Source organism: Xenopus laevis, chromosome 8S (genome assembly GCF_017654675.1).
Source record: "Xenopus laevis strain J_2021 chromosome 8S, Xenopus_laevis_v10.1, whole genome shotgun sequence".
In the NCBI taxonomy this organism is placed as follows: Eukaryota; Metazoa; Chordata; class Amphibia; order Anura; family Pipidae; genus Xenopus; species Xenopus laevis.
Window position 1 is genome coordinate 81,626,406 of NC_054386.1, and position 27,946 is coordinate 81,654,351.

The window sequence follows — 27,946 nt, forward strand, 5'->3', positions numbered from 1 at the left end:
CACTGCAGCAGAGCCAAATACATTAAAAAAAGTTGCACAGCCCAAATATCACCGACCTATACAGAATTACACAGATATTATCATCATGTGTTAATACATTTTATAAATCACACAAAGTGACTGCAGACTGCAATCAACAACGTACCATAGTCATAATAATATATTTACTTTTATAAACAGTGACCCCAGACTGCCATCTTTATTGTGCCATATGCAGAGGGAATACACGTAGAGGCAGATTTATCAAAAATCTAGGGATGCACCGAATCCAGGATCTGGTTCGGGATTCGGCCTTGTTCAGCAGGATTCAGATTCAGCTGAATCCTTCTGCCCGGCCGAACCGAATCCTGATTTGCATATGTAAACTAGGGGCAGGGAGGGAAATCTCGTAAAAAATGTTTACCCCTTCCCACCCCTAATTGGCATATGCAAATTAGGATTTGGTTCGGTATTCTGCCAAATTTTAGGATTTGGTGCATCCCTACAAATGTGATTTTTTTTTTCCACGGCAACTTAACTCACACATTCGAGTTCTATTTTAGAAAACTCGAAAATGTCTGTGATTTAATAAGGAAAAAAAAAATTTTGAAAGTAAAAATTAGTTATTTATCTGAAAACTTGATCAATTCAAGTTTTCGAGAAATAAATTAGATTGGTTCGTGTTATTTCGGGACATGTACTTGATCATTAGAGTTTTTGACATTCTGACTTTTCCATAAACTCACAAATATTTGAATTTTGATAAACCCCCACACAATTCACTTCGATTCTTGATAAATATGCCCCGTAGAAACCAGAGCTGGGGGATTTTGCCCAAGTGCACACAGAAAGTCAGCAGCAGATCCTGAGAGAATGCTGCATATTTTAATTCAGTGCTTAAGACTAATTATGGGTTAATGCCTAAAAACAAGAAATAAAATTGTTTTTCCTGATTTTGTAGATATAGCTATAGATATGAGGAAATGGACTAACAAAAAGGTGATACTATGATATTCTCTCTAGCAGGGCAGAGGTCAACAAATACGTTCTTTCTAGGGCTAACCTATCTCCGACAGCAAATTGAAATGGCTGAAAACTTTATACAAAATGACTATAGACAAAGATGAACCAATCAGAATTTCAGTTGTACAAAATTAAAGGACAAACATTCATAAATAACAGCAGCATTGACCTTTTTTTTTTTTTTTTTAAAAAAAAAAAAACGTTTTGGCCACTTTTAACTGAGGCAGCAATGTGAGTGATGGTGTAGGATAAGGGAAATGGCTTCAGTGCATTAGTATGGATGCATTAAAATGGTGGAAAAAAGGCGCAATAGGCATTAACAGTGCAAAACAAAAAAAGGTGCAAGGCTTCAAAGGTTATATAGTGTTATACACAGAAGAGATAGGTTGGAGAAACACAATGAGACAACATTTCTCAAAAAAGTGCTTTGGAAAGAAATGATAAAGTTTCTGCTTAAAACCACAGAAAGTGGCGGTTAGAGTGCTCAAAATGCCAGAAGGCCTCAAACAAGGATAACTATTAAGTGTTGGAATCCTCATAGTAAATCTTCCAATGGCACCCACCAAGCTCACTGGACAACTGATTCCACCAAACAACAGCCTGTATATGAATGGGTTCTTCCACACTGTCAATATGTAATCAATAATGTCAGATTGAAGATATCATTTTCGCCGTGGCATAAATATGGCTCTGGCAAAGGTGGGTTAGCTTAAGTCTCTATCCATGGTTGAGCAAGAAAGCAGATAGCTCAAGTGAAACATATTAGTGTTCAAACTGCCAGCCTCACATGCCATAATATGAAATTGCTAGTGCGGGAATCATTTTAGTCACATGGCAGATAATAACCGCAAATGTAAGCCCAAGAATATTCTTCTAAATCACTTATTTCAGCCAATTCTGAACGAAAAGCTTGTCTTCACAAATATGTCTAATGCTTACATTTGCATGAATGTGTCTGATAAATGTATACGTTGCAATTGGCTGGCATGAATTGGATATCAAACCTATAGCAACATCAGCTGAGAGTACAGAAAAGAATACCCAAAACAATTTAGGTTTAATGGTCCTAAATTCATAGTTTTCTCCTCTCATTTCTTTTGTTGTGCACAGTTGCAAGACTTTTTTTTAAATAATGAAGTATATTAGTAAGCTTTAGCTGTAACAGGATATATCTAGTGCGTACATGTTTGTATATTTGTGTTCTGTAAAGGCGGCAAGTCTGTGATTTCACTTGATCATCTACGCCGAGAAAGGTATGTCAGACTTTGGCATCTTTGGTTGGTCATTTTGTAAAGGAGAGTCAAAGGCTTACAATCACACTGAGCAAACTTTGTAACGACAGGAGGCACTACATATTGCTTAAGATAAAGAACCCTAGTGTAGACGTTTGGGCATATTTTTCTTCCAGATAGAGAAGTTGTTTAAGTGAAGGTGATTAACCAACCTGAAATTATTCATAAATTATTCAAGTAAAAAAAGATATATATGATCTTACCTTGGGGTTTGGTTGTTTACATTTTGGCAAATAAAATAGTCATGAGTGTTGAAAGTGGCTTACTCTTTTATACAGATTATGAATAACAAATGCCAGTCAATGACTAATTCCACTTTAGAACAAAATAACTTCCAGCATCTGCAAGTTTCAGCCAAAAAGCTGGTATAATTTACTTGTATACTATACAAATGCAGGAGCCTAAAGGAAATGGATTGGTGTTCAAAGTTCCAACCCCTTTTACTGCATAGAAGCATTTGCGTGACGAATTGTACACTGCCAACACATTAGACAAGGGCATCCCATTTTTGTTCAAAATGGCTTCAGTTTTCATATGAGCACAGCTCACATAAGATCCAAGTTCTGCTTAAAAAAAAAAAGTTCTGGTAGACATTTGGACCAAGCTGTGTTCTTTCCTATGCCAGTTCGTGAGGTTTATCTTCCATTTTAGCAGGACCCATTGGGGGAGTGAAGCAAGCTCTGGTAAAGATCAGAGCGTAAGAAGCGTGGGTAGGAGTCACGTTCCATTAAGCCATAGATCCTGCGCTGAGCCTCATTAAAAGTTGTGCGTGTTGGGAGAAGAATATTGTGTTCAGTCAACTCTCTGGTACTGGCATCCAGATTCACCTACCAGTGAAGGAATGATAATTAGAAATCTGTAAAGTGTCAAGCCAGGGACTGGTATAGTAAGTAAAGTATGCAGAGCGTGTTTCTTTGCAAGCATGATTCTTACGGGTTGGCGTACAATTAGAACAAGTTGAAATATAAAACCAAGCAAATGATGTGATTCTATTTGCAGCAGTGCCCATACTTTACTAATGTGAGGTCTAGTGATGTTGTCCCATTTTGAGCTAAATCCATAAAAGCATTGTTAGCATTCTATTCCATACAAATATTACTTAAATATTGATTTTATGAGAAATCTACCTTTTTGGGCACCCCTGATTTAAATGAGAAACAATAATAAAAAAAACCCCTACCCCCCTACCCTACATCAACCTCCCTCCTCACCCCAGCCAAGCTGACCCCACCCCTGGGCAAATGCCCCTAACTCTTTACTTACCCGTCCGTGCAGATTCTGTCCAGCGGAGTTCACTGGTAGCATCTTCAGCTGATTTGGTAATCTTTGGAATGAGACCGGCGCTTCTGCAATTTTCGTGAGTTTCGGCGCATGTGCAGTTGTCGCAAAACAGAATATTTCTCCAACTGCGCTGTTCTCATTCTGAAGATTACCAAAGAGAAGAAGATGTCGCCCGTGAACTCAGCTGGACAGAATCTGCATGGAGGGGTAAGTAAAGAGTTAGGGGCATTTGCCCGGGGGGGAGGGTCGGGTTTTTTTTTTATTAAGGGTTTGTTTCTCCTTTAAGGTATAGGGTCACTACACACTGTTACTTATTATGGATAGATGGAGGATCAATGTGATTAGACTCTGCATCATTAGCTTTGGCCATGACAAATGGCATAGGGAACCGTATAGATACATTTGTTAATTTATATAGTGCTAACAGCGCTATACAAAGAAATATGCATTATTCACTTCAGTCCCTGCCTATGTGGAGCTTATGATCTAAGGTAGAGTCCTGCATCAGGTCAGGTGCCCCCAGATTTTTAGGCAGAAAGTCACTGATTCCCCAATTGTCCAGGTGGTCCGCAGATACCCTGCTTGAGTACCTGGTTAAAGTTTGGATGTGTTCCCGCCTACCCCTGATGGTTCATTATGTCAATTCCAGTTTGCAGGAGCCTAGGTCAGTAGTTAAGCTAACCCATTGCAGGTGTGGCAGCTGGGCACCAGCCGGACTCCCAGGTAACCCGTCTGGCTTTGTCACCTCCCACCCCCACATGAGTGAGCGTAAATGCGCAAATAAGCGCGTTATGCAGTTGGAGAGATGAACTTGCTTAGCCAGACTAGGGGTAAGCAACAGGGAAGCTGTGTCTGGCGCCCCAAGCTTTGTGCCCTAGACACGTGCCTCTTGTGCGTACCCCAAGTTCAGGTCCTAGTGGACTGGGGAGTGAGTCAGGGTAGGGAGCATAGCAGTGTGGCAGGTGCAGGTCAGGTTGTGGGTCAACAGGTCCGGGTCGGGCACAGGTCTGTCTGAACAGACTTGAACAGATCTCTAAGCTAAAGGTGCCAATCAAATTCAAACACACTATGGGCAATTATATTACGAACCATTTAACCTGCCTGTATGTTTTTTGGAGTGTGGCAGGAAACCCACCAAGACACGGGGAGAACATGAAAACTCTTTGCAGGTACTGACTGGAAACAAACTTAGCCAGTAGTACTACCACCACCATGCTGCCCTACCTCTTTTGGGGACTGTAGTGCAATGTAGAGCTGGTAAATCTTTCGTGCCCGGCTATGGAGTATGAAGTTGGGATGGGTGTCTTTATATTCTTCACAGGCCAACCAGAAATCTAGGTTCTCCTCACTAAACTCGGATTGCAAGAAGACACGAAAAAGGGCACGGCCATCTGTAGCGAGAAACAGAGTTTGAAAGGCTAAATAAAAATTGTGAAGGACATAAAAATAAGTAGGCAAGAGCACTTAGTATAGGGTCTAAAAAGGCTGGAGATAAGGGTCTTTGTAGAAGACAAATGGGGGAACGTAATAATGGGCGCTACCACAAAAATCGTTTGTAATGTGAATAAATGTCCACAAATTGAACATTTTGCCCCTCACGCGATAATAGGATAGCAATTGAGAGTATTATAGTTTGCAGTAGTGTGCAGTGTATGTAATACAACTTCTTAATGAAAAACTTGTTACATTTGCTCCAAAAGTTTCAAGCAGGTGTTAAAGGTTCGCCATGCGCAATTAAGATTCATAATGCAATAAAAGCCTAATGAAGAAAATGTAATTGTGACATGCAAATTTTGTGCACAAATTTGTTCTCTTTGTGAATTTTATTATATTTCTTTATATTGTTTTGTGATAAAAGCTGCTAATGGAAAAATTACAGTAAAGAAACAAATTATTACTGTGCAAATAATTTTACCCATGTGTGAATTTAATATAGTTTTTGATATGGGAAGATATTTTGATGTGGGAAGTATTCAGAGACCCCATCAATAGCAGTTAAACTTTGTATATTATACAAGTATACATTACATACATAGGAAGCAACCAATTCCAGCCTTTTTTGCAGGATTTTGATTCAGCTAAACATTAGTGCCTGGCTGAAGAAAATCTGAACCTTCATTACCAATTGACTTTTGACTATGGAAGGAGGTGAAAAAATGTATGATGATTTTTGGTGGATGTTGCTATTTTGCATATTCAAATTTAGGTTTCAATTCAGACAATTTTTTAGTGCTCAGTTCAGTATTCAGCCTATTCCTAAGTGTGAATGTGTTGCATCCCTACGAAGAAGTATAGGTAATATAATGTCGTTATTAAATTAATAGCAGAATGAATGAATAAATTAATGAATGAATGAATGAATGAATAAGATGTTGGTAAGAACAGGGCCATCCAGATCTGGAATGACTGATAGTGATCTTAATATTAATACTGCAATAAACCAGCAAGCCTATCTTTTACACTATAAATGTAATATATCAGTAATTCAGAGGTGAGAAAATCAGTTGTTTGTAATATGTGGCCATTATACCCCTTTAAAAATAAAAATGTTTGAAATGTTTGCTACAAGTTCCTCTTTTTCACTTTAATGAAAACTCAATTTATCTTCAGCTATTATTATAGCTAATTAAATTATCTTGGATGAGCTCTGTACAGACAGTTCATCCCTTCACCACTTTTTTGAGTCTGTCTGCTTACATAAGTCCATTATGAGGACGGTTTATCTAGACACTAGTATTCAAATTCTCTACCTCAAAAGAAGTTTGCAGACAAGCACCCCCAACTGGTTAAAATAACCAGCTTGGTCAATACAAACGGAACATAGGATGAAAAAATAAATGATCAGAGAATCCCTTAGCATATCAAAGTAATTAGTAGATCCAAATTTAAATTCTTAACTTTTCCTTTGCTTTTTCCAACCTGGCCCTGCCCCCTTTCCATTAAAGCTGGCCATAAACAAAGGTTTGTATGATTTTCAGACCATGTGTGGATTGTCCAGACATGTTTCATACCATGGCGATTGGTCGTTTAGTTGATTGGATGTTAGAATATCTCTGCATGTTTTGACGACATCAATGGGTGACTGTCACCGCTAATTGTAGATATAACTTTCGTATGCTTGCTGTCTGTCAACTCATGGCCGGAACATCATTTGATTTGTTATTTTTACTACTTTATTTAATCTGAATGGTTAGTTGTATGTCAGTAGATTGCAATGAACGAGCGTTTGTCATACAAGAGAATAAAATCTGCAAAGCTATGGCCATCTTAAAGCTGGCCATAGATGTAAAGATTTTTAAAGGATCTTGAGACCACAATACGATTTGTATGATTTGTCCATCAACTAAAAAGACCATTTCAAGCGATATTGCCAGGAAAACTGAGGGTAGCTGCCTGCTTGGCCCTGCAAACATAGATAGATTGCACTGGGACCGATAACATTTTTTTTTACCTGGCCGATCAATTTTCTGACAGACTAAAAATCGTATGATGCACGATCGTTCGATTCCCACTAACCTCACGATAATTTGACGGATTGCACTGAAATTGATCGTTCACCATCGAAAAATCTTTGTGTCTATGAGTACCATAAGCCTTTCCACTGGCCGATAAGGCTTCCAGTGACATTATGGGTGTAGCCACCTGTAAGTTCATGAGATAACACCAGGATTTGTCAATTAATTCTGCAGCCTCTATCTCTGGAACTACTGACCATTTTGCTATGTGGTAATTGGTGAAGATGACCTCTGATCATGTAACTTCTGATGTGCATAGGATAGAAAAATACACAATCTGCATTTTTCAGGTTGGTAAGAAGATCCCTTTCCCTTGGTAAAATACCACCGGAGGCATGGTTTTCAGCTTGCTTCAGGGCAGAAACAGTCTTGCAAAAGTCATTTACACACAAGTCACTGAACAAGGGGCTATGCCACAACCAGAATAAAAATTGAATGCACTATTTGCGTTCTTTGCATGGCTAAATGTGGAAGAGTGAATGAGACAGAAAGCTCATAGAGCAGGGTGATGAGTTTATTTTACTCACATGTATGAGATAGCAAATTCTCAAGACACTTTCCCCAACTCTGAACATCATCTATGCTTGGGCTGTGAAAGACAGACAAAAATTAAGACTTTTTGAGACTCAGAGAGCTTTGGCAAGATCCTATTTCCAAGACTTTTCATACTGTTAAAATGTTGCCTGTACAGAGACAGAAAATAGGAGGTTATTACCGTCCTATATTAGACGAGTGAGAGGTCCAGAGACGGAACAGAGGCAGATGACTTTTCTTGTGCTTCTGTCTGGAAAAAAAAAGAGATAAGGTGATCCCCAAATACAAATGGCAGATAGAAAATAAGTTATATAAAAGCAGATGCCAAAGAAAAATGAGGTAAGACTTACTCTTTCTTTTTGTGTCTGTGTCCTTTATCAGTCTCACACAGTAAACCACTGTCAGTCTCCCCAGTAGAGGGCAGGGGCTACAAGAAAGAAGCAATGCCAATGCCTTGGTAAACATCATGCAGGGATTTAATATACATGACTGTGTAGGGATATTGAATCAGTGAATACACATGGTGTGCTTTTCATGCATCTCACAGTCAACTCACATATTATTGTTAAGAATTATGCTAGTGACCAATGTGCTGTACATAATGAACCCTTCCTCAGCACTTTGTATTGCAAGTTCCTTGAGACATAAAAAATAAAGAGCTCAGTTTGGAATGCAATGAGAAATAGTGAGTCAAAAGCACTTCATGTAAAGACACATTTGTGGGAGAGGGTTGTTGATAAAGAAAAAAAAATATTAATGAAAAGCTTTTTTAACCAGACCCAGATTTGTGGAAAGGCCACAAAGGCCCGAGCCTAGGGCGGCAGGATTTTAGGGGGTGGCATACCACCCAACTGCATCCACACTGGGGAAAAGCAGGAAATTTGATAGTTTTTTTACATTTCCCAAGCAACGATTTTCAGTCTTCTGGACCTGAAGAAGGAAATTTGCGCATGTGTCAAGGGGAGAGTGGGTGACGAGCAGCGGTGGGCCTAGGGGCACCCGATGAGTAAATTGGTCCTGTTTTTACCACTAAATAAAAATGTAAAAGCATTTCCCTTTTAAACAAATTATATACATTCGGGTGATGCCAGCTTTGGAAAAGAAAGTATAATATTAAAATTGACTGTGCTGCATGGTTGTTTCTTAAAGGGATACGGACACAAACGAGAGTCATATTAGTGTATATTAAACGTTACCTATAGGTCACGTTGATTGTTTTGAACCTGACTGTTTTGCCAACCTGACGGTCTCTTCTCAAGCTGTCAGTTAGAATTTCTAACACTAATAGACTGCTGCAGCACAAATATAGCAGCCCTCTCATAGAGGAAGACAGGGATTAGATAGGTAAGGTAAAAGCATTGAGAAAATATTTTAATTGCAAAATTATAAGGAGCATGCAAAGAAAATGGTATGATAGTTGTAAAAAAGGTTGAAGGTTTCTGGTGTTGGTATCTCTTTAGGAAATACAGAAAGGATATGTGAACATTGACAAAGATTCTGTCATATGCACTTTGAGAAGAAAAGGCTAAATCACTGAAGAGGAGCACCAGACTGGTGTCAGAGGTAAATGCTAATTACTGGGGGATACCTAACAAATTTGCCCCTCCCAGTGAGTGAAATTGCTTACCTCAGACTCTGGTCTGGCATTTCTCTTCACTGAAAAACATGCCAGTCCTTCGTAGTATTTTAGAGAGTACCTTACCACCATCTTTTTTTCCTTTACCAGGGATCCCTTGAGGCTGATATGGACTGTAAGCACACACAGTAGAATAAAACCAGAGCTTACACTAAAATAAGATGAACTCTACTGAGTGTGCGAAGCCCAGGGCCGAAGCAACAATCCTGAAACGGGAGGGAAAATGGTGGCACGGCAAGTTGCTATCCTGACCAGTAAGGCAATGAATATCACTGGGGGGTGACTAACAAATTGGTACCCCCTCCCAGTGATAAAAACTTTCCTTGCCATTTAATACTATTAGTTTTGAAAGTTTAGTAACATTAGATTCCAAATCCCATTTCTCAGTCTATTATATCTATATATGACAAAGTTGTGCTATAGCAACAACATGCCTATGCCATTTCAAAAGATTAAGCACAAAAAGTGTTAACAGTCTTCAAGTTTGTGGGAATGCAGCTGAAGCAAACAGGAAATAAAGGGTCAGTCCCTTTATGGACCCTAGACACATCCTCCTTGTAAAAGGCACAATCTTTCTTTCTGGTTCTTCTCGTTTTGTAACTTATTTTGTTGCTAAAATTCATCCGAACACAAATCCATTCTTCTCTTAAAATCCCCAGGTTAAAATATCAATAGTACATAAAACTGTACATTTATGCACTAAAAGTCTTTGGTTTTAGTTACAGATTTGCTTTATCTAGTTTGACAAGAAATACAACAGGGCCCTGCACATACAGTACTGGATATTATACAGCGTTTTTTCCAAGCCCCACTGCAGCCCAGTCTTTATATAAACAGAGGCCCTGTCTCATCATGTTTGGCTTCCCTCCATTCTTCCTTGCTCATTCTCTCTTACAGTGTCAGCCTCACCCTCTTTAATCTTTCATTGCGGTCTTACTTGTTCTACTTATAACCATATTTTTACTCCACAAAAAATACTTCCAATCAAGATGCTTTTTAATCCCCGCAACAGCACAGCCTCTTTATATTTCACACCTGCATTTTGTTATTCTAGCCACCACCATTGCCTCTGCCTGTACCAACACCTTTATTATCCCTTTTAACTTCCAACCTCATGCTACTGATTCACCACCCAGTACAAAGCATTCATTAGAGTTTGTGTGGCGGTGCACGGCTACTTATCACTAGTGTGCCCTTTCTGTCCCTGAATATCCCCTTCCACACATCACAAGTGTTTCCTCTCTTTCTGATTTCTTAAAGGGATTCGGTCATGATTTTTATGATGTCGTTTTTATTTCTAAAGTACACTGTTAACACTGCAAATAATTCACTCTACAATATAACATTTCATTCCTGAACCAGCAAGTGTATTTCTTAGTTGTAATATTGGTGTGTAGGCGCCATATCAGGTCATTTTGCCTGGTCATGTGCTTTCAGAAAGAGCCAGCACTTGAGGATGGAACCGCTTTCTGGAAGGCTGTTCTTTCTCCTACTCAATGTAACAATGTGTCGCAATTACCATTGAGTGCTGTTCCTAGATCTACCAGGGAGCTGTTATCTTGTATTAAGCTCCCCATAGACGCGACGATTCTTCTTCTGAGAAAATCGGGGTCTCATGATTAGGATCGGATCTTATAAAAATCTCTGGCCAGCTTTAGGGAGCTGCTATCTGGTTACCTTCCCATTGTTCTGTTGTTAGGCTGCTGGGGGGGGGAGGTAGTGGGTGATATCACACCAACTTGCAGTACAGCAGCAAAGAGTGACTGAAGTTTATCAGAGCACAAGTCACATGACTGGGGGCAGCTGGGAATCTGCCAGTATGTCTAGCCCTATGTCAAATTAAATATAAAAAAAATCTGTTTGTTCTTTTGAGAAACGGATTTCAGTGCAGAATTCTGCTACAGCAGCACTATTAACTGATTTGTTTTAAAAAAAAAAAAAAACATTTTTAACCATGACAGTATCCCTTTAACATTCCAGCCCAATTACTTTTCTCTACAGTCCTTCCCATATTCACGTATGCACCCGAAGGAGCACAACTATATGTTTCTATGGTAAATATACAATTATATATTATGTATTGTGCTGTCATTGACTTGCAGGTATTTTTTTTTTATAGTTCAGTATACTCTATAGATAATGTATAGGTTATTTATTTATGTTTGCACTGTATCTAAAGTTAAAAGAGGGTAAATAATGACTAGTTTTCCTTTCCGTCTCAGTTGCCATTTGCTAAATAGCTGCAAATCCCTTTGACAAACAGCAATTGTTGTATTGTTGTTAGACTGGAAATGCACAGAACATTCTCCTTAGACACACACACCTTTTCTGACTGCTCACTAGCACAAATGAAAGGTAAATAAACGGTGTATGCAAACATATAGCTATAGAAATTATGTTGGGATTTTTCTGCATTTAAATCCAGAGGCTTTCGTCAAGACCTACAGCGATAATAATTGGTGGCAGTATCCTAGGATAGGTATGGTACAAGGATGTAATTATTACAGATAACTCTCCCATCTAGAGTTTCTATCAAACGTCAGTGAAGATTATTATTCAGTAAAATTATTAATAACAGCTCTTTAAGGCAGATTTATCAAATACTGACCTGGGGGGGGATCTATAAAGCTTCCCAGAATTTCTATATTTCTCCTAATTAACAACACATTTTTATGAACCGACACATTCAGAAATGCAAATACCTTTATTAGAATGTAATTTGATTTCTGTGGGCAGTCGACCACCATTCTGCTGTATAAAGTGAGCAGCACTGAGCTCTGAATTGTTAAGCCCCACAGTAAACTGCAAGCGGAAGTTAATAATTCAGACATTTTTTTTCAGTAGTAGAATGAATAGTTCCAATGGGATCTGTTGTATCATCGAGTAGTAACTATTGTTAAAACTAGTTTAAAATTACCATGACATAATAAATGGGCCTTTTAATGTCTGCTGCCAATGCCAAAACAATTCAATTCCAATTTGCCGACAGATCCCAACATATAGGGGCAGATTTATTAAGGGTTGAATTTAAATTTTTTTTATGGTCAAAACTGTCAAATTCGACTAGGGAATTATCCAAACTCGATTTGAGTTTTTCAAAAAATTGAACTAAATTTTTCAAGATTTATCATACTCTGGCTCTTTAAGAATTCAAATTTGACTATTTGCCACCTAATACCTGCTGTATTATCCTAAATAGAAGAACTGCCATTTTAAGCATTAAGGGCTATCCCCTGGCTCATACAATTCATTGTGCTCACACACAAACCAAGGGCACACATACATTACATCAGATAATTAAGTTCTGTCTTTTACTCCCACACTTCTTCCCAGAAGCGTAACTAGAGGGGGGGCGGGCCCTGGCGAAGGACGCGCAGCCGGGCCCCTGCCCCCCTCCGTACACCCGGAAACTGGCCGGCAATATGCTCCGCACAGCGGGGCGTGGACTGCACGGACTGCCGGGGGGCCCTGCTCCCCCGGTAGTTCCGCCACTGCTTCTTCCTGTTAAAGTTAGAGCTGCAGTTTTTCCTGACAGGCATTTATACAAATCCGGGTCTGACAGTGCTATAGAAGTCAGTGGGAGCAGAGCTCATCCTAATGGGCCATTTTTAATCCAATCAGAATGAGAGGCTTTTGTATTTTTTCGGTATGTATTGTCCAAAAATTTTAAATATTCAGAGGTTTTAGAGGTATTGTATGTTTTTCTGATTATTATGGGCTTTTTTTTTTCGTTCCTCTTTTTTATAATCAGAACTTTTAATAAATTCAATAGTGATGCACCGAATCCAGGATTCAGTTCAGGATTCGGCTGAATCCTTCTGCCCGGCCAAACCGAATTTGCATATGCAAATTAGGGGTGGGGAGGAAAATCTTGTGACTTTTGGTCACAAAACAAGGAAGTAAAATATGTTTTCCCCTCCCACCCCTAATTTACATTTGCAAATTAGGATTTGGTTCGATATTCGTCTGAATCTTTCACAAAGGATTCGGGGGTTGGCCGAATCCAAAATAGTGGATTCGGTGCATCCCTAAAATTCAATGACATTCATGGGTTTAGAGTCTGTGAATTTAGTTGTGGTTTCTAAAACCTCCAATACCAATACAATTCGACCTTTAATAAATAAGTCTCGTTGAGATGAATCTTTGCTTCTGACCCAGGATGTCTACATCAGAGAGGAAAAGTTTAGTTTCATATTACATACAGTACCTTAATGGATCCTGTGAAGAAGGACAAGAGATGATGCTTTGCTGCATTCACCTTTGCTGTTCTTCTCTTCTTTCTCAGTGTTTTGGGGGATGGCAGGCTCCATCCACTGGCAGACTTTTCCTGCTGTCCTAGTTCCTTTTGCCCTCTACCAGAGTCCAGGTGTGATTCACTCTGTGTTCTCCATATGGACAAAGGGACTCTTAATGTTTCTGCTTCTTTAGCTTCCTCTTCATCACTGTCACATGCCAAATGACCAGCACTGAAAGAACGTTCCACCTGCACTTCTGGGACTGGGAGAGCTGGGACAGGATGGGACGAGGTGGTTGAATCTGTAGATGGAGGAGGTCTTCGAATAGCCAAGCGTTTCCAATTTTGAGGATTATCAGGAGAAAGACAAGTGTCACTGCCAGACTTGCGCAGAGGGTTAAACACATGAAGCATCTGTTAAAAAGAGAGTAAAGTATGCAGTAGCTAACTGAATATATATGTCGATTTATAAGGTTGACCTAATGCATACATTCCAGTAGGCTTTTCACAAAACTTAAATATTTCTGATCACTTAAATGGCACATTGGGGCTTTGTTCTCTATTGTCCAAATACTGCTTGCACCCCTCATCCAGCCTACATGCACAGAAAAGATTTCCGCTTTACACATATCTCTCTGCTATATGCAATGGAAATAGGAGTTGCCCTATTACTTTTTGTCATTGAATGCATTTGTGCTGCCCACCAAAAGGGGTGCCAATTCCCCTAGCAACCATGCATTGATTTAAATAAGAGACTGTAATATGAATAGGAGAGGGGCTGAATGAGATGAGTAATAAAAAGTAGCAATAACAATACATTTGTAGCCTTACAGAGCATTTGTTTTTTCCAAGGGGTCAGCGACGCCCATTTGAAAGCGGCAAAGAGTCAGAAGAAAAAAGGCAAATAACTATAAAACTATACAAAATAAATAACGAAAATCAATTTAAAAGTTGCTTAGAATTGGTCATTCAATAACATACGAAAAGTTACCTTTAATAAATCTGCCCACTAGAATGAACCTTTTAAAAGAGGGAGAGATGTATTGACGTCCACACCCATCTGTACTCCCTGTCACATAATAACTGGATATTTTTAAAAGTAAAAAATAAAAACTGGGTAAATAGATAGCCCGTGCAAAATAAAAAATATTTTTTAATATAGTTAGTTAGCCAAATATGTAATGTATAAAGGCTGGAGTGACTGGATGCCTAACATAAAGAACAGAAAACTACTTCCTGCTTTTCAGCTCTCTAACTCTGAGTTAGTCAGTGACTTAAAGGGGGGTCACATAGGTCATAAATGTTCATTGAGTTTGCAATTGATCCTCAGCATTCAGCTCAGATTCAAAAGCAAATAGTTATGAAACACGTGCCCCCCCTTAAGTCACTGATTGGTTACTGCTTGGTAACCAATCAGTGGAAACCAAGAGAGGTGCAAAGCAGGAAGTAGTGTTCTAGCTATTATGTTAGACATCCACTCACTCCAGCCTATATAGATTACATTTTTGGCTAACTAACTATATTAGAAACATTTTTTTATTTTGCACAGCTTATCTATTCACCAAGTTTTTATTTATACACCAAGCAATTCCTTTAAATACTCCAAACCTGGGCTATTTGCATCTGGGCAAACTAATAAGATAAATCCGGTCACGCTACATTCACTGGATTTATGCTGCGATCTGAACAGATTACCAAACATGACCACTCTTGTTATTCCAATCCCAAATGCACTCCAGTTAAATTCGAGTACGAAGCTAGCGACATAAGTCGGACCTTTAGCAACAAAAAGATCATCTCTAGCTGGTATTGCAATACAAGGCCCGGGCTTAAAAACAACCTTCACAGGAGTTGCTGGAGATATCTATAGCTGCAACCATCCATGCGAGGTTCAGCTAGCGAAGCCCGAGGCTTTTGACCACCCTGACTAACCCCTCTCACCGTTTGATATGCAATTCTATTTTTATTGTTATGGCAGACTGTGTGAGACGGCTTTTATTGATAGCATTCCTTCGGCAGAACAACTAACTTAACCTTGCAAATGTGAAGCACATGCAGTAATGCCCTTATCCATCATGCCCCCAGGCTTACTGGCACTTACAATTCAATTGATAATAACAAAATCATTTCTAGGACATTTTTTCAGTTGAATCATTATAACGAGACTTGTGCTCAACACAGGCATAATGTGATGCATTGACCATATGACATGTTTTAATTTTCCTAACAACAAAACGGTTACAGAGTGAGAGCAAGAGCAGTGTTGAGACTTGATTTCTATAGGATTAGTAAAAGTATTTCCATGGTTTTAAAAACAGATATTTCCAAGAAAATTGAAGGAAGAGAGTTAAAAAGTAGGCACATAAAAACAGAAATACAATTAGTAATAATGTTACAAGGTCAGGCAATCTATCGGTTCTGCTGTACGGCTCCATAGAAATTTACAATATAGTGGGCTGGTAGGAGGCTGTTTGGGCCTCTGTGTACTTGGAATGACAGGGCCTATTTTGACTCCCAGGCCTGTACAAGGTTATATAAGGCAGAACTACATAATAGTCGGAAAGGAAGTGAGTGGATTTTGCTATTATAAACAAAACAGTCCACTTTATAATGTATGCTTATTTTATTTTTCCATACAGCTTTTAACTACAGCGCACAACAAGTTACGATCGAACGATTCGAAGGATTTTAATCCATCGAAAATTGTTAAGAAGCCTATGGGGACTAACATTGGCCTCGGTAGGTTTTAGGTGGCGAACTAGGGGGTCGAAGAAATTTTTAAAGAGACAGTACTTCCACTATCGAATGGTCGAATAGTCAAATGATTTTTAGTTCGAATCGTTTGATTCGAAGTAGCCCATTCGATGGTCGAAGTAGCCATATTTGACCATTCGAAATTCGAACTATTTTTTCCTCTATTCCTTCACTCGAGCTACGTAAATGGGCCCCTAAATGTGTAGATACTCCTCTCATTGCACAGCATGTTGTGAGTTGCAGTTTACCCTCATTAGCAGGAGGATAAGACACACAAAGGTATCCATACCCATCTGTCAGCTTTTTGAAATTAATGGCTAATGCCTTGACTGATGCACATGGTGCAGTGACCGGTAGGCTTCCAAACCTGCACCTTAATGTTGTGTTTCTTTATTTCGCTTATCTATATTTTTATAAATTTGCACTTCAACAGTTTTACTCCATTGTGCTGTAAATTTTTTACATAGGTTTTGCTCCAATTGACTTTATTTCAGCAGCAGTTTCCCTGTCCAACACCTTTAAAGCAGCATAAAAAAAAAAAAAACCAAATTCTAGATTTATGGTTGGCTTCTTTTTTTATTTTTTTATTTTTGATCTATGCTAAAAACAAACAAACAAAAAAAACACACCTGTCTGCTTTGCTATATAACCAATGTTATTTAATGGTGAGTACCTGGCTGACACACACAGAGTGGTGAGAGGTGTTGGCAAAATCCACACACTTCCTTTCCGACTATTATGTAGTTCTGCCTTATATATCCTTGTACAGGCCTGGACTGGCAGTCAAAATATTTTTGTTTTTTTGTTTTTTTTAATGCTGCCTTAAAAGGTGTTGGACAGTGAAACTGCTGCTGAAATAAGTCAATTGGAGCAAAACCTATGTAAAAAATGTACAGCACAATGGAGTAAAAATGTTGAAGTGCAAATTTATAAAAATATAAATAAGCGAAAGAAAGAAACACAACATTAAGGTGCAGGTTTATCAAGGGTTGAATTTCGAATTAAAAACTCCCATAAAGAACTCAAAATTTGACCAATTGAAATTTATTAAAAAAAAATAGAATTTTCAAAACTCGGGTAAATAGGATCGACCCGAAAACTTGAATCAAATTTTTCAAAATTTTCTCAGAAAAGAACTCGAATGTCAAGAAGGCAGCAAACAACTCCAAATTGATCCCAGGACGAGTTCTTATAGGGCTAGAGTATGATAAATCTCAAAAATCTAATTCGAATTTTTAAAAAAACTCGAATCGAATTTTAACAATTCCTTAGTCGAAATATAATCATTTTGGCCATAAAAAAAAAAACTCGAATTCGAATTTTCAATTCGACCCTTGATAAATCTGCCTCTAAAACAATCTGTTTAAGCCAGAGTTATAAAAAAGTAGGGAACACAGGCAATGATGTTGGTATGCCTTCAATATCATATACAGCACTGGGCCATAGAAAGGAGTATCAAAATCTAGAAATACCTATTCAATATACCTTGTAATAACTGCGTAAAATACAACATTATCAGTATGGCTGCCGATAAAATTATAATCTGTTAACGGGCCAGTAACACAAGCAAGTGAAAATACATTATTTACATTTAGGGGCAAATTCATCAAGGGTCGAATATCGAGGGTTAATTAACCCTCGATATTCGACTGGGGAATGAAAATCCTTTGACTTCTAATATCGAAGTCGAAGGATTTTGCGCAAATACTTCGATCGAACAATCGAAGGAATAATCGTTCGATTGAACGATTAAATCCTTCGAATCGAACGATTCGAAGGATTTTAATCCAACGATTGAAGGATTTGGGACCTTCCCCATAGGCTAACATTGGGTTCGGTAGGTTTTAGATGGCGAACTAGGGGGTCGAAGTTTTTTTCTTAAAGAGACAGTACTTCGACTATAGAATAGTCAAACGATTTTTAGTTCGAATCCTTTGATTCAAAGTCGTAGTCGAAGGTCGAAGTGGCCCATTCGATGGTCGTAGTAGCCAATAAAAACTTCGAAATTCCAAGTTTTTTTTTTTACTTTGAATCCTTCACTCGAAGTTAATGAATTGGCCCCTTAAAGAAAATTTCCAAGTATGCAACACTTGCACATAAAATAACTCTTATCAGCACCAGTATCAGGGGTAAAACAGACCCTGAGGTTGCAGGGGGGCCCAGGAGGTATAGGGGCCCCATGAGGTCCTAATTCATATACAATTTAAATAATATTGGTAAAACTGGCCAGCCTGGGGGCCTGAAAAATAATCTGCTGTGGGGCCCAGTAATATCTAATTGCTCCACTGACCAGTATTATTTAGAAAGCAACAAAGGACATTTCACCTCTGTTTATCTCTTGAATGAAATTCTGCATAAAAAAAAAAAGAAAATGTAATTCTAAGCTAACTCCCAACATACATAAAAGATTCACAATGATTTAAATGTTCATTTTAAACGTAACTGCTATGAAAAACAGTGTCTGTTTATCCTTTGCTATTCTCTGCTCTGCTAGTTCAGTATTACATGTAACATAGAAACAATATAGCAGTAGTCAGCTCCACTCCAGCCAAGACTCATTCTCTCAATGCTTTGCATATTTTGTGCTTAACAGACCTGCAAAGAGGGAGAATCACAAGGCACGACATTGAGGGAACTGGATCCTTGACTGGAGAAAAGATGAATACTGCAACATTGTTCAGTGGTACATGTAGCACGGGACAGACAGACACTTCTTTCAGAAGTGATTACATTTACAAATAACTTTAAACATGTTGATCATTTGTAATTCATGTACACTGGAAAGTTGCCCCAGGATTAATTTTGCTTTTGGTATGTAAAAATTGAACTGCAGATGCATTGCTATATACATGTAATACAAGTTATTTGTAATGTGAAAATGTATTCCTCTTTACAAAAATGTTTCCAAATTGAATAGCTTTTGCAAACTCAAAAACGGCTTAGCGAGCACTTCTGCCAGTGGAAGAAAGACAGCGAATGTTATAGTTTGCTCCAGTGTGCAGTGTATGTAATAAAACTGAGAAAGTTATGTTTGCTCCAAAAGATTATGCTACCTTTTAGGGATGCACCTAATCCAGGATTCGTCCCTTTCCAGCAGAATTCAGATTCGGCTGAATCCTTCTGCCCGGCTGAACTGAATCCTAATTTGAATATACAAATTAGGGGAGGGAGAGAAATCGCATGACTTTTTGTCACAAAACAAAAAGTGTAAAAAGTGTTTTCCCCTTACCACCCCTAATTTGCATATGCAAGTTAGGATTCGGTTTGGTATTCGGCCGAATCTTTCGCGAAGGATTCGGGGGTTCGGCCGAGTCCAAAATAGTGTATTCAGTGCATCCCTGCTACCTTTAAACATGCCTTTAATGTGAGCAATTAAAATTCATGATGCAATAAAAATCTAGTGAATACTAGATTGCAAACGTTTATTTGTTTGGGCAGTTTGTTTTCTCTTTGCGACTTTTATTATATGTCTCCCACAGTGATTAATTTATATAAACTATATTAGAGTCTCTGATGTAAATCACAGTTCTCACCAATCCATAATATTTCAGTGCATACGACCCTCATACATTTGTTTTTCTTATGTTACTAGCTCTTTAAATCCAGCCTCTCAACACAACTTTGCTATTCCCACACCTCATGTCACTACCAATTCTATTAGGGCCAAAATACATGAGCATGTTGCTAGCTAAAAATAGAATTTACTGATTCCAATGCGACAAAATGTATAGTCCGCAAATTGTGCTAATGACAGCCCACAGGAAACAATAAAAATCTATTTTGGACAGCTAAAAGGAGTCAGCTACATGCAGTGCACATAAATTAGCCCTATGATAGATCAGATATCAGATACCATTAAGTAGCTTATATTTGAACGTTGAGTGGTTTCTCAGGATTTGCTGGTTATTAAGAGAGCTCAGCCTGCTGCTTATGAAAGGGATTTTTATGATGTAGTTTTTATTTATAAATAACACTAAGGGGAAGATTTACATAGGGTCGAATATCGAGGGTTAATTAACCCTCGATATTCGACTGCTGAAGGTAAATCCTTCAACTTCGAATATCGAAGTCGAAGGATTTACCGCAATTAGTTTGATCGAACGTTCGAACGATAAATCGTTCGATCGAACCATTAAATCCTTGATTCAAACGATTCAAAGGATTTTAATCCATCGATCGAATGATTTTTCTATGACCAAAAAAAGCTTAGAAAGCCTATGGGGACCTTCCCCATAGGCTAACATTGCACCTCGGTAGGTTTTACTTGCCGAAGTAGGGGGTCGAAGTTTTTTTTTTAAAGAGACAGTACTTCGACTATCGAATGGTCGAATAGTCGAACAATTTTTAGTTCGAATCGTTCGTTTCGAAGTCGTAGTCGAAGGTCGAAGTAGCCAATTCGATGGTCAAAGTAGCCAAAAAAATCATTCGAAATTCTAAGTTTTTTTTTTATTCTATTCCTTCACTCAAACTAAACAAATGTGCCTCTTAGAGTAGCATTCCACAAGTGTTTTTCGTAGGATCGGCGCCCGCTGACAGAATGCACGAGACAAGTCGGATAGAGACAGGCGTCAGGATTCTAATTGGACTGAATGAAACATCGCAGGTAAAAACTACATTACATCAAACGCGACACGACTGTCCGATGTGGACGCAGAAAGTAGCATCTTCATCCAAAAGTCGGACTGTGTAGTTGTTACCTCCGACTTTTCATTCAGTCCAATTATATCTTGACGCTTCCGACTCCATCCGACTTGTCGTGTGCGTTTTATTGGCGGGCGTCGATCTGACGAAAAACACTCATGGAGTTCTACCCTAACACTTGAAATAATTCACTCTACAATATAAAATGTTATTCCTGAACCAGCAAGTGTATTTTATTTTTATTTATAATATTGGTGTGTAGGCAGCCATCTCAGGTCATTTTGCCTGGTCATGTGCTTTCAAAAAGAGCCAGCACTTTAGGATGGAACTGCTTTCTGACAGGCTGTGGTTTCTCCTACTCAATGCAACTGAATGTGTCACGGTGGGACCTGGATTTTGCTATTGACTGCTGTTCTCATATCTACCAGGCAGCTGTTATCTGGTTACCTTCGCATTGTTCTGTTGTTAGGCTGCTGGTGGGGAAAGGGGGTGGGGATATCACTCCAACTTGAAGTACTGCAGTAAAGAGTGACTGAAGTTTATCAGAGCACAAGTCACATGACTGGGGGCAGCTGGGAAACTGACAATATATCTAGCCCCATGTCAAATTTCAAAATTAAATATAAAAAAAAATCTGTTAGCTCTTTTGAGATTTCAGTGCAGAATTCTGCTGGAGCAGCACTATCAACTGATGTTTTGATTCCCCCCCCCCTTGACAGTATCCCTTTAAAGTTTTTCACTATGTAAATTGCACCCCTTTCACTATTCATAATAAGTATTTCAATGAATTATAGAATACATAGATATATATGTAGCAGTATTTATAAAAGCAAAGGTAATTTTACATTTCCACAATGTCTGATTGTTTACATGAATATATAGGCGTTCCGTGCTAAGTGCTAATTAAAGGGCTTACGCAGAACAGAGCATATAAATAGCAGAGAGGCTGCAGGACAGGGAGGAGATGTGGAGACTACACAGTGGTTATAGAGTCAGCGCTGGAAAAGTACAGTGGGCCTCAGGGCAAGGCACCACAGAGATAGAATAGACTGCATTGATTTTAATAGTGGTAGGGGTGAGTGCAGGACAAACAGAATTGCAGGGTAATGTAAGAATAACTGTAATATTATTAGGGTGATATAAGAAGGTGTTAGGGAGGTACAGTGACCTGACTGTAAATTAAAAAGCACCCCCACAACCAGACCTTTAATGTTGGTCTTATACCTATAAAAATAGGTCTTGATTTGGGCAATCACTATCTTTTAAAAGCCACTGGCAGGGGAGGAAGGACAAGCCTATTAAACCGTTGCTTAGATCAGCGCAACCTTTCCCCTATAAATGCTGGGGCAAAGGGGAGGTTAAAGCCTAGTTAGATCAGTACTTTGGTGCTGGTCAGGGCAATCACTCTCTTTTACAAGCCTTAAGCGGGGAGGAAGGAACAAACTTGTGTAAAAAAAAAAATCAATGCTTTGGTACTGGCAAACCTCTCCCCTTATAAAATGCTACTGGCATGGGGGGAACGATCAAGCCCATTTAAGTCAAAGCCTTGGTCTGGAGACACTGACCCTGAGACACGTAGTTCTGCAGATAGATGCCAACCCAGAAAAAACTTGACCAGAGGTTAATAGTTAGGACCACCACATGGGGTTTACTTTGACATGGTAAGGTGGCTTATCAATTGTATGATCATAATTTTGTAACTAAAAAAAAAGTTTTGTAAAATACATGCATTAGTTTACATACTTAATTCATTTGTGAAACAGGGGAACAGGGAATGTGCGCTGATCATTTTTTTCCCTTTTTGTATGTCTGTAAAGTAACAAGCATCAGAGGTAGACGTATGAATGATACGTTCACTTGAGACACTAAGCCGATTTTATTGAGACACCGTTTGTGCTTTATAGTTATACCTAGCTGGGTGTCCAGGCAATAGGAGCACCAAGAGAAGTCTGAGAAGGAGCGCAGGTGACACAACATTCACAAAATCCACCATAGGTACATTAGTACAGCACACAGGCTGCAGTGGAGATGCAGAGAATGAATGTAAATGAATGTAATAGAAGACTAGAAAAGTCGGTGTACTGATATACCAGAGTGGATATGGGCAGGGCTGCCATCAGGGGGGGACAGGGGGGAGAGTTGTAGGGGGCCTCGTGGGTAAGGGGGGCCTGGCCACACTTACTTGATTAGCCGGGCCCCCCATCTTTCTGAGAGCTGCTGACTTCGGGAAGGCATGGACGTTTAAGGGGCCCTGGCCACCAATTTTCTTATAATGTGGGGGGGGGGGGGCTGGCCACCAATTTTTTTTTCTCATGTGGGGTCCTAGCCACCAATATTTTTTAATGGGGGGGGGGGCCCTGGCCACAAATATTTTTTTTTATGGGGGGCCCTGACCACCAATATCTTTTTATTTTTTATTAACATGTGGGAACCCTAGCTACCAATATTTTCTTTTTGTTTTTTTTACTGTGTGGTGGGGGGCAAACCTGTGGGGTGGAGAGGGCGGACTTGTAGGTGGGGCTTGCGGTGGGCGCAGCCCGGGGGCACAGGAAATTTTGTCGTATGGGGCTCTGCGATTTCTGATAGCAGTCCTGGATATGGGGAAAATCGAAGTGTAGCAGCATATTTAAAGATTATGGTCATTGCAGTGCAATGTTTGTTGTGATAAAGGAGCTGTACAGAAATACCCGTGCACGAGCAACTGCATCACCCAGGAGTCTGACTGTCAAGCCCTAATGTAGCTGTCACTCATCTGCTGTGCAAGTGTAGCAATGTGACCTGCAGGAACTAATGGGGGTTTTGATAACTCAGTATGATGCATAAGGGTCAGGGCACACGCTCAGATTCGGGGAGATTAGTCGCCCGGCGCCAAATCTCCTCTTCATCGGGGCGACTAATCTCCCCGAACTGCCCCCCGATGGCTAGAATGTAAATCTCCGCCGGGATGGCACTTGGATCACTTCGTTTTCCGAAGTTGCCTCATGAGGAAACTTCGGTCGACTTCGGAAAACAAAGCGCTCCAAGTGCCATCCCGCTGGTGATTTACATTCTAGCTGTCGGTAAAGTGAAACAGGGACTTTCTGGCACAGACAAACAGTAATAGAAATACAAATATAACGCTCATTTACTATTCACCTAGCATTTGCCCCTAACCTGTGCACCACATAATGCACAAGATACAGCAGGCGTATTATCATGCTATCCCCAGGGAATACTATGTAAATAAAGGGTGTGCAGGTGAACTCCCATGTCACCTCCCTAAACCATTTGTGGTAGGCACAAAAATTTGAGTCTGATCTGGCGAGGACACAATTACCCTGGAATGCTGGGAAAGAATAGGTGCCCAGCAGGTAGAAAACAGCCCATTTTATGCCACTGTATTAAAGGAAAAATAACACCAAAAAAATCTAAGTGATTTAATGGAATGACAATATAATGTACTGTTGCACTGCACTGGTAAAACTGATGCGTTTGCTTCAGAAATACTACTTTAGTTTATATAAACAAGCTGCTTTGTAGCCATGGAGGCAGTCATTCAAGCACAGGATACACAGTAGATAACAGATAAGTACTACTATAGTTTATATAACCAAGATGCTTTGTAGCCATGGGGCAGCCATTCAAGCACTGGATACACAGTAGATAACAGATAAGTACTACTATAGTTTATATAAACAAGCTGCTGTGTAGCCATGGGGGCAGCCATTCAAGCACAGGAAACACAGTAGATAACAGATAAGTACTACTATAGATTATATAAACAAGCTGCTGTGTAGCCATGGGGGCAGCCATTCAAGCACAGGATACACAGTAGATAACAGATAAGTACTACTATAGTTTATATAAACAAGATGCTTTGTAGCCATGGGGGCAGCCATTCAAGCACAGGATACACAGTAGATAACAGATAAGTACTACTATAGTTTATATAAACAAGCTGCTGTGTTGTGTCGCAGACTCAAAACTATTCTAAATTGAGACATTTAGTTGATACATTTCTTTCCCTGCTGAGCAGAGTCTCTGGGTTTGGGGGAACTGCCCAAAAACATAACAAGCTTTTTGAAAAGTAAACCTAATTTCAAGCAACTTTGCAATCTACATCATTTAAAAAAAAAAAATTATGCAGACTTTATGATTTTCAATGGATTCTGACAGTTCCCTAACCTAGCCGTCTGCTCATCTGCTGATCTCTCAGACTACTTTGCTGAGCTGACTGACTACTGTTACTTTGTATCAACTGCCATCTGTGCTCAGCCTGCATCCTCCAAACCCCACAATTCCCTGCACATGTGATTTCAATAAGGAAAGGAACATCACAGTGCAATGCATTGTGGGTTATGTAGTTCCTGCATGTTGTTTGCAAGTTGTTACAATTTGTAACATCAGTGTTTAGTCCATCCTCCCTTGCCAGGATTTCAAATGATGCAGAAAGAGAAGAACTGTAAAACAGCTGGATTTTAGCATAGAAAAAGGCATTTAATCATACTTTTTGAAGAAAAAAGGTAACTGTGTTATGTGGGCCTCTTTATTAAATTTTGGTTTGGAAGCCGGAGTTCCCCTTTAAAGGCAGCTGTTAGAATTGATACAATAGTTGCTAATACTCCAGAAATGCTGCTGAGAAATCTAACAACTAAATGTTGCAAAACTGTAACAGCTCAGAGTCTGAATTACTGAGCTGCCTGACTCAAACACCAGAGACAGGGACATTTAATTTTTTTTTTCTTCTAAAAAAGTCTTTATTTCTGGAGAGCAATCTGAAAACCACAAAGTGTTTGGAACGTGAACAACCATTTTAAAGGGGTGGTTCACCTTTAAGGTAACTTTTAGTATGTTATAGAACAGCCAGTTGCAATCAACTTTCCAGTTGGTCTTCATTATTTTTTTTTTTTTTTATCGTTTTTGAAATATTTGCCTTCTGCTTCTGACTCTTTCTAACTTACAAATGGGGGTCACTGACCCCATCTCAAAACAAATGCTGTGTAAGGCTACAGATTTATTGTTATTTGCTACTTTTCATTACTCGTCTTTCTATTCTGGTCCCCTCCTGTTCATATTCCAGAATCCCATTCAAATCGGTGCATGGTTGCTAGGGTAACTTGGACCTTAGCAACCAGACTGCTGAATATGCAAACTGGACAGCTACTGAATAAAAAGATAAACAACTCAAAAAACACAAATAATAAAAGAATGTTAAATATATATTTTTACATGAATTAAAAGTCCTCTAGGTTGCAACAACAATGCATGGAAGACTACAGGTGATGGTAATTCCACAATCCCTCCTCCCCCACCCAAAGAAATCTTAAAGGGATACTGTCTTGGAAAAAAAATGTTTTTCAAAATGAATCAGTTAATAGTGCTGCTCCAGCAGAATTCTGCAATGAAATCCATTTCTCAAAAGAGCAAACAGATTTTTTTATATTCAATTTTGAAATCTGACATGGGACTATAAATATTGTCCATTTCGCAGCTGCCCCCAGTCATGTGACTTGTGCTCTGATAAACATCAATCACTCTTTACAGCTGTACTGCAAGTTGGAGTGATATCACCCCCCCCCCCCCCAAGCACCCAAACAAAAGAACAATGGGAAGGTAACCAGATAGCAGCTCCCTAACACAAGATAACAGCTGCCTGGTAGATCTAAGAACAACAGTCAATAGTTAAAAACCCATGTCCCACTGAGACTCCTTCAGTTACAATGAGACAGAAAAACAGCAGCCTGCCAGAAAGCATTTCTCTCCTAAAGTGCAGACACAGGTCACATGACCAGGGGCAGCTGGGAAATTGACAAAATGTCTAGCCCCATGTCAGATTTCAAAATTGAATATAAAAAAATCTGTTTGCTCTTTTGAGAAATGGATTTCAGTGCAGAACTCTGCTGGAGTAGCACTATTAACTGATTCATTTTGGGGAAAAAACACGTTTTCCGATGACAGGATCCCTTTAAACAACTTTGTTATAAACAAGATGTGAAAGTTGTAGTTCAGCAATATCTGGAAGGCCAGCATTGGAGGGAAGTTTTGTAAAGGGAGTGATTGAAGGGAATAGGTGCAGGGTATAGTGGTGCAGAGTATAGTTGTGCAGAGTAAAGTGGAGCAGGGTAAGGGGATGAGGCGAGTCGCACATCGGTGCTGAGAAAAGATCGCTGCGACCTTGCGCTTTCTCGCAGGACTAAAGATAAACAAGTGAGCTGCATTCCCACGGGCGATAGCTTCTGTGCACTTCTATGGCAAGTAGTCACACGAAAAGCCTGCCCGTCGGACTAACGGAAAGCAGTGCCCCCTTGTCGAAACACTGGGCTGAGAGGGATCTGTACCTGCAGGATTCGGGAGAGGAGAATAACCCCCGGGACGCCTCAGTGCGCCACTATCCCCCAGATCAGCAGAAGCCATTATCAGCAAGACAACGCCTAGATTTGTAGGGGACAGAGGGACTCACCTTGCTGAGTAGAGTGTCAGCTCCTTCGGTTCCTCTGCAGTGTCTGGGAGTCTCCCTGTGCTATGTCACTGCAGTGTCTCTGTGTGTGTCTTCTCTTTCTCTCCTCCCCTCGAGCTGTGACGCTCCTGTATGTCTTCCCTCCTTTCCTCTCAGTCTCCTCCTAGAGATGTGAAACCCGCGCTCCCACAGCTTGTTGCGCACTACAACTCCCACAATACACTGCTAGCCTAGTGCAACCCTCGATATAGTCTTCTAATCTTCCTAAATTAAATAACACCTTTGTCTCTCGTCGTCTTTATCATTTAATCACTTCAGCGTCCTCTAATTGACCGCTCTGCTGCCTCATTCCATCCAGCCATAGCCGAGCATTGCTCATTGTCTCCTCCCACAGACACCCAGTCTCTCGCCATACTTTACCTTCATATATAAGTACACACTGCTCGTCTGACCTCATATGATTTTACCGCCCTTTTGCTCTCACACTGCACTTCCCTTGCCTGTTTGCCTCTCATCCCATCAGTCTAGGGTTGCCACCTTTACTGGAAAAAAATACCGGCCTTCCTATATATTTATCTTTTTTCCCTATTAATAACATTGGGATTAGCCAAAAATAAAATA

General features: G+C 39.6%; 1 protein-coding gene across 2 annotated transcripts; it reads right to left on the minus strand.

Moving 5' to 3' along the window:
- Positions 1 to 507: 507 nt before the first annotated feature.
- On the minus strand, positions 508 to 27,772 carry rgs3.S (regulator of G-protein signaling 3 S homeolog). 2 transcript variants are annotated; one of them, XM_041575255.1, is made up of 7 exons: positions 27,329 to 27,772; positions 13,519 to 13,908; positions 7,975 to 8,051; positions 7,806 to 7,874; positions 7,618 to 7,679; positions 4,800 to 4,966; positions 508 to 3,121 (listed from the first exon to the last, which is right to left on the minus strand). In XM_041575255.1, the coding sequence occupies exons 2-7, from the start codon at positions 13,906 to 13,908 to the stop codon at positions 2,942 to 2,944; spliced, it is 945 nt and encodes a 314-aa protein (XP_041431189.1). In that variant the 5' UTR covers positions 27,329 to 27,772; the 3' UTR covers positions 508 to 2,941. The 2 variants fall into 2 exon arrangements, with proteins under 2 accessions (XP_041431189.1, XP_018088743.1); XM_018233254.2 differs by having other exon boundaries at positions 13,468 to 13,908; positions 27,329 to 27,769.
- Positions 27,773 to 27,946: the final 174 nt, after the last annotated feature.

Excerpts from the sequence above, each read along its gene's own strand:
- rgs3.S (XM_018233254.2), bottom strand. The coding sequence starts at position 13,908 with ATGCTTCATGTGTTTAACCCTCTGCGCAAGTCTGGCAGTGACACTTGT. Across the intron at positions 8,052-13,467 it reads TCTTCACAGGATCCATTAAG|CCCCTGCCCTCTACTGGGGA; the intron begins GTACTGTATGTA and ends TCTTTCTTGTAG. Across the intron at positions 4,967-7,617 it reads GAATTTGCTATCTCATACAT|ATGGCCGTGCCCTTTTTCGT; the intron begins GTGAGTAAAATA and ends TTCTCGCTACAG.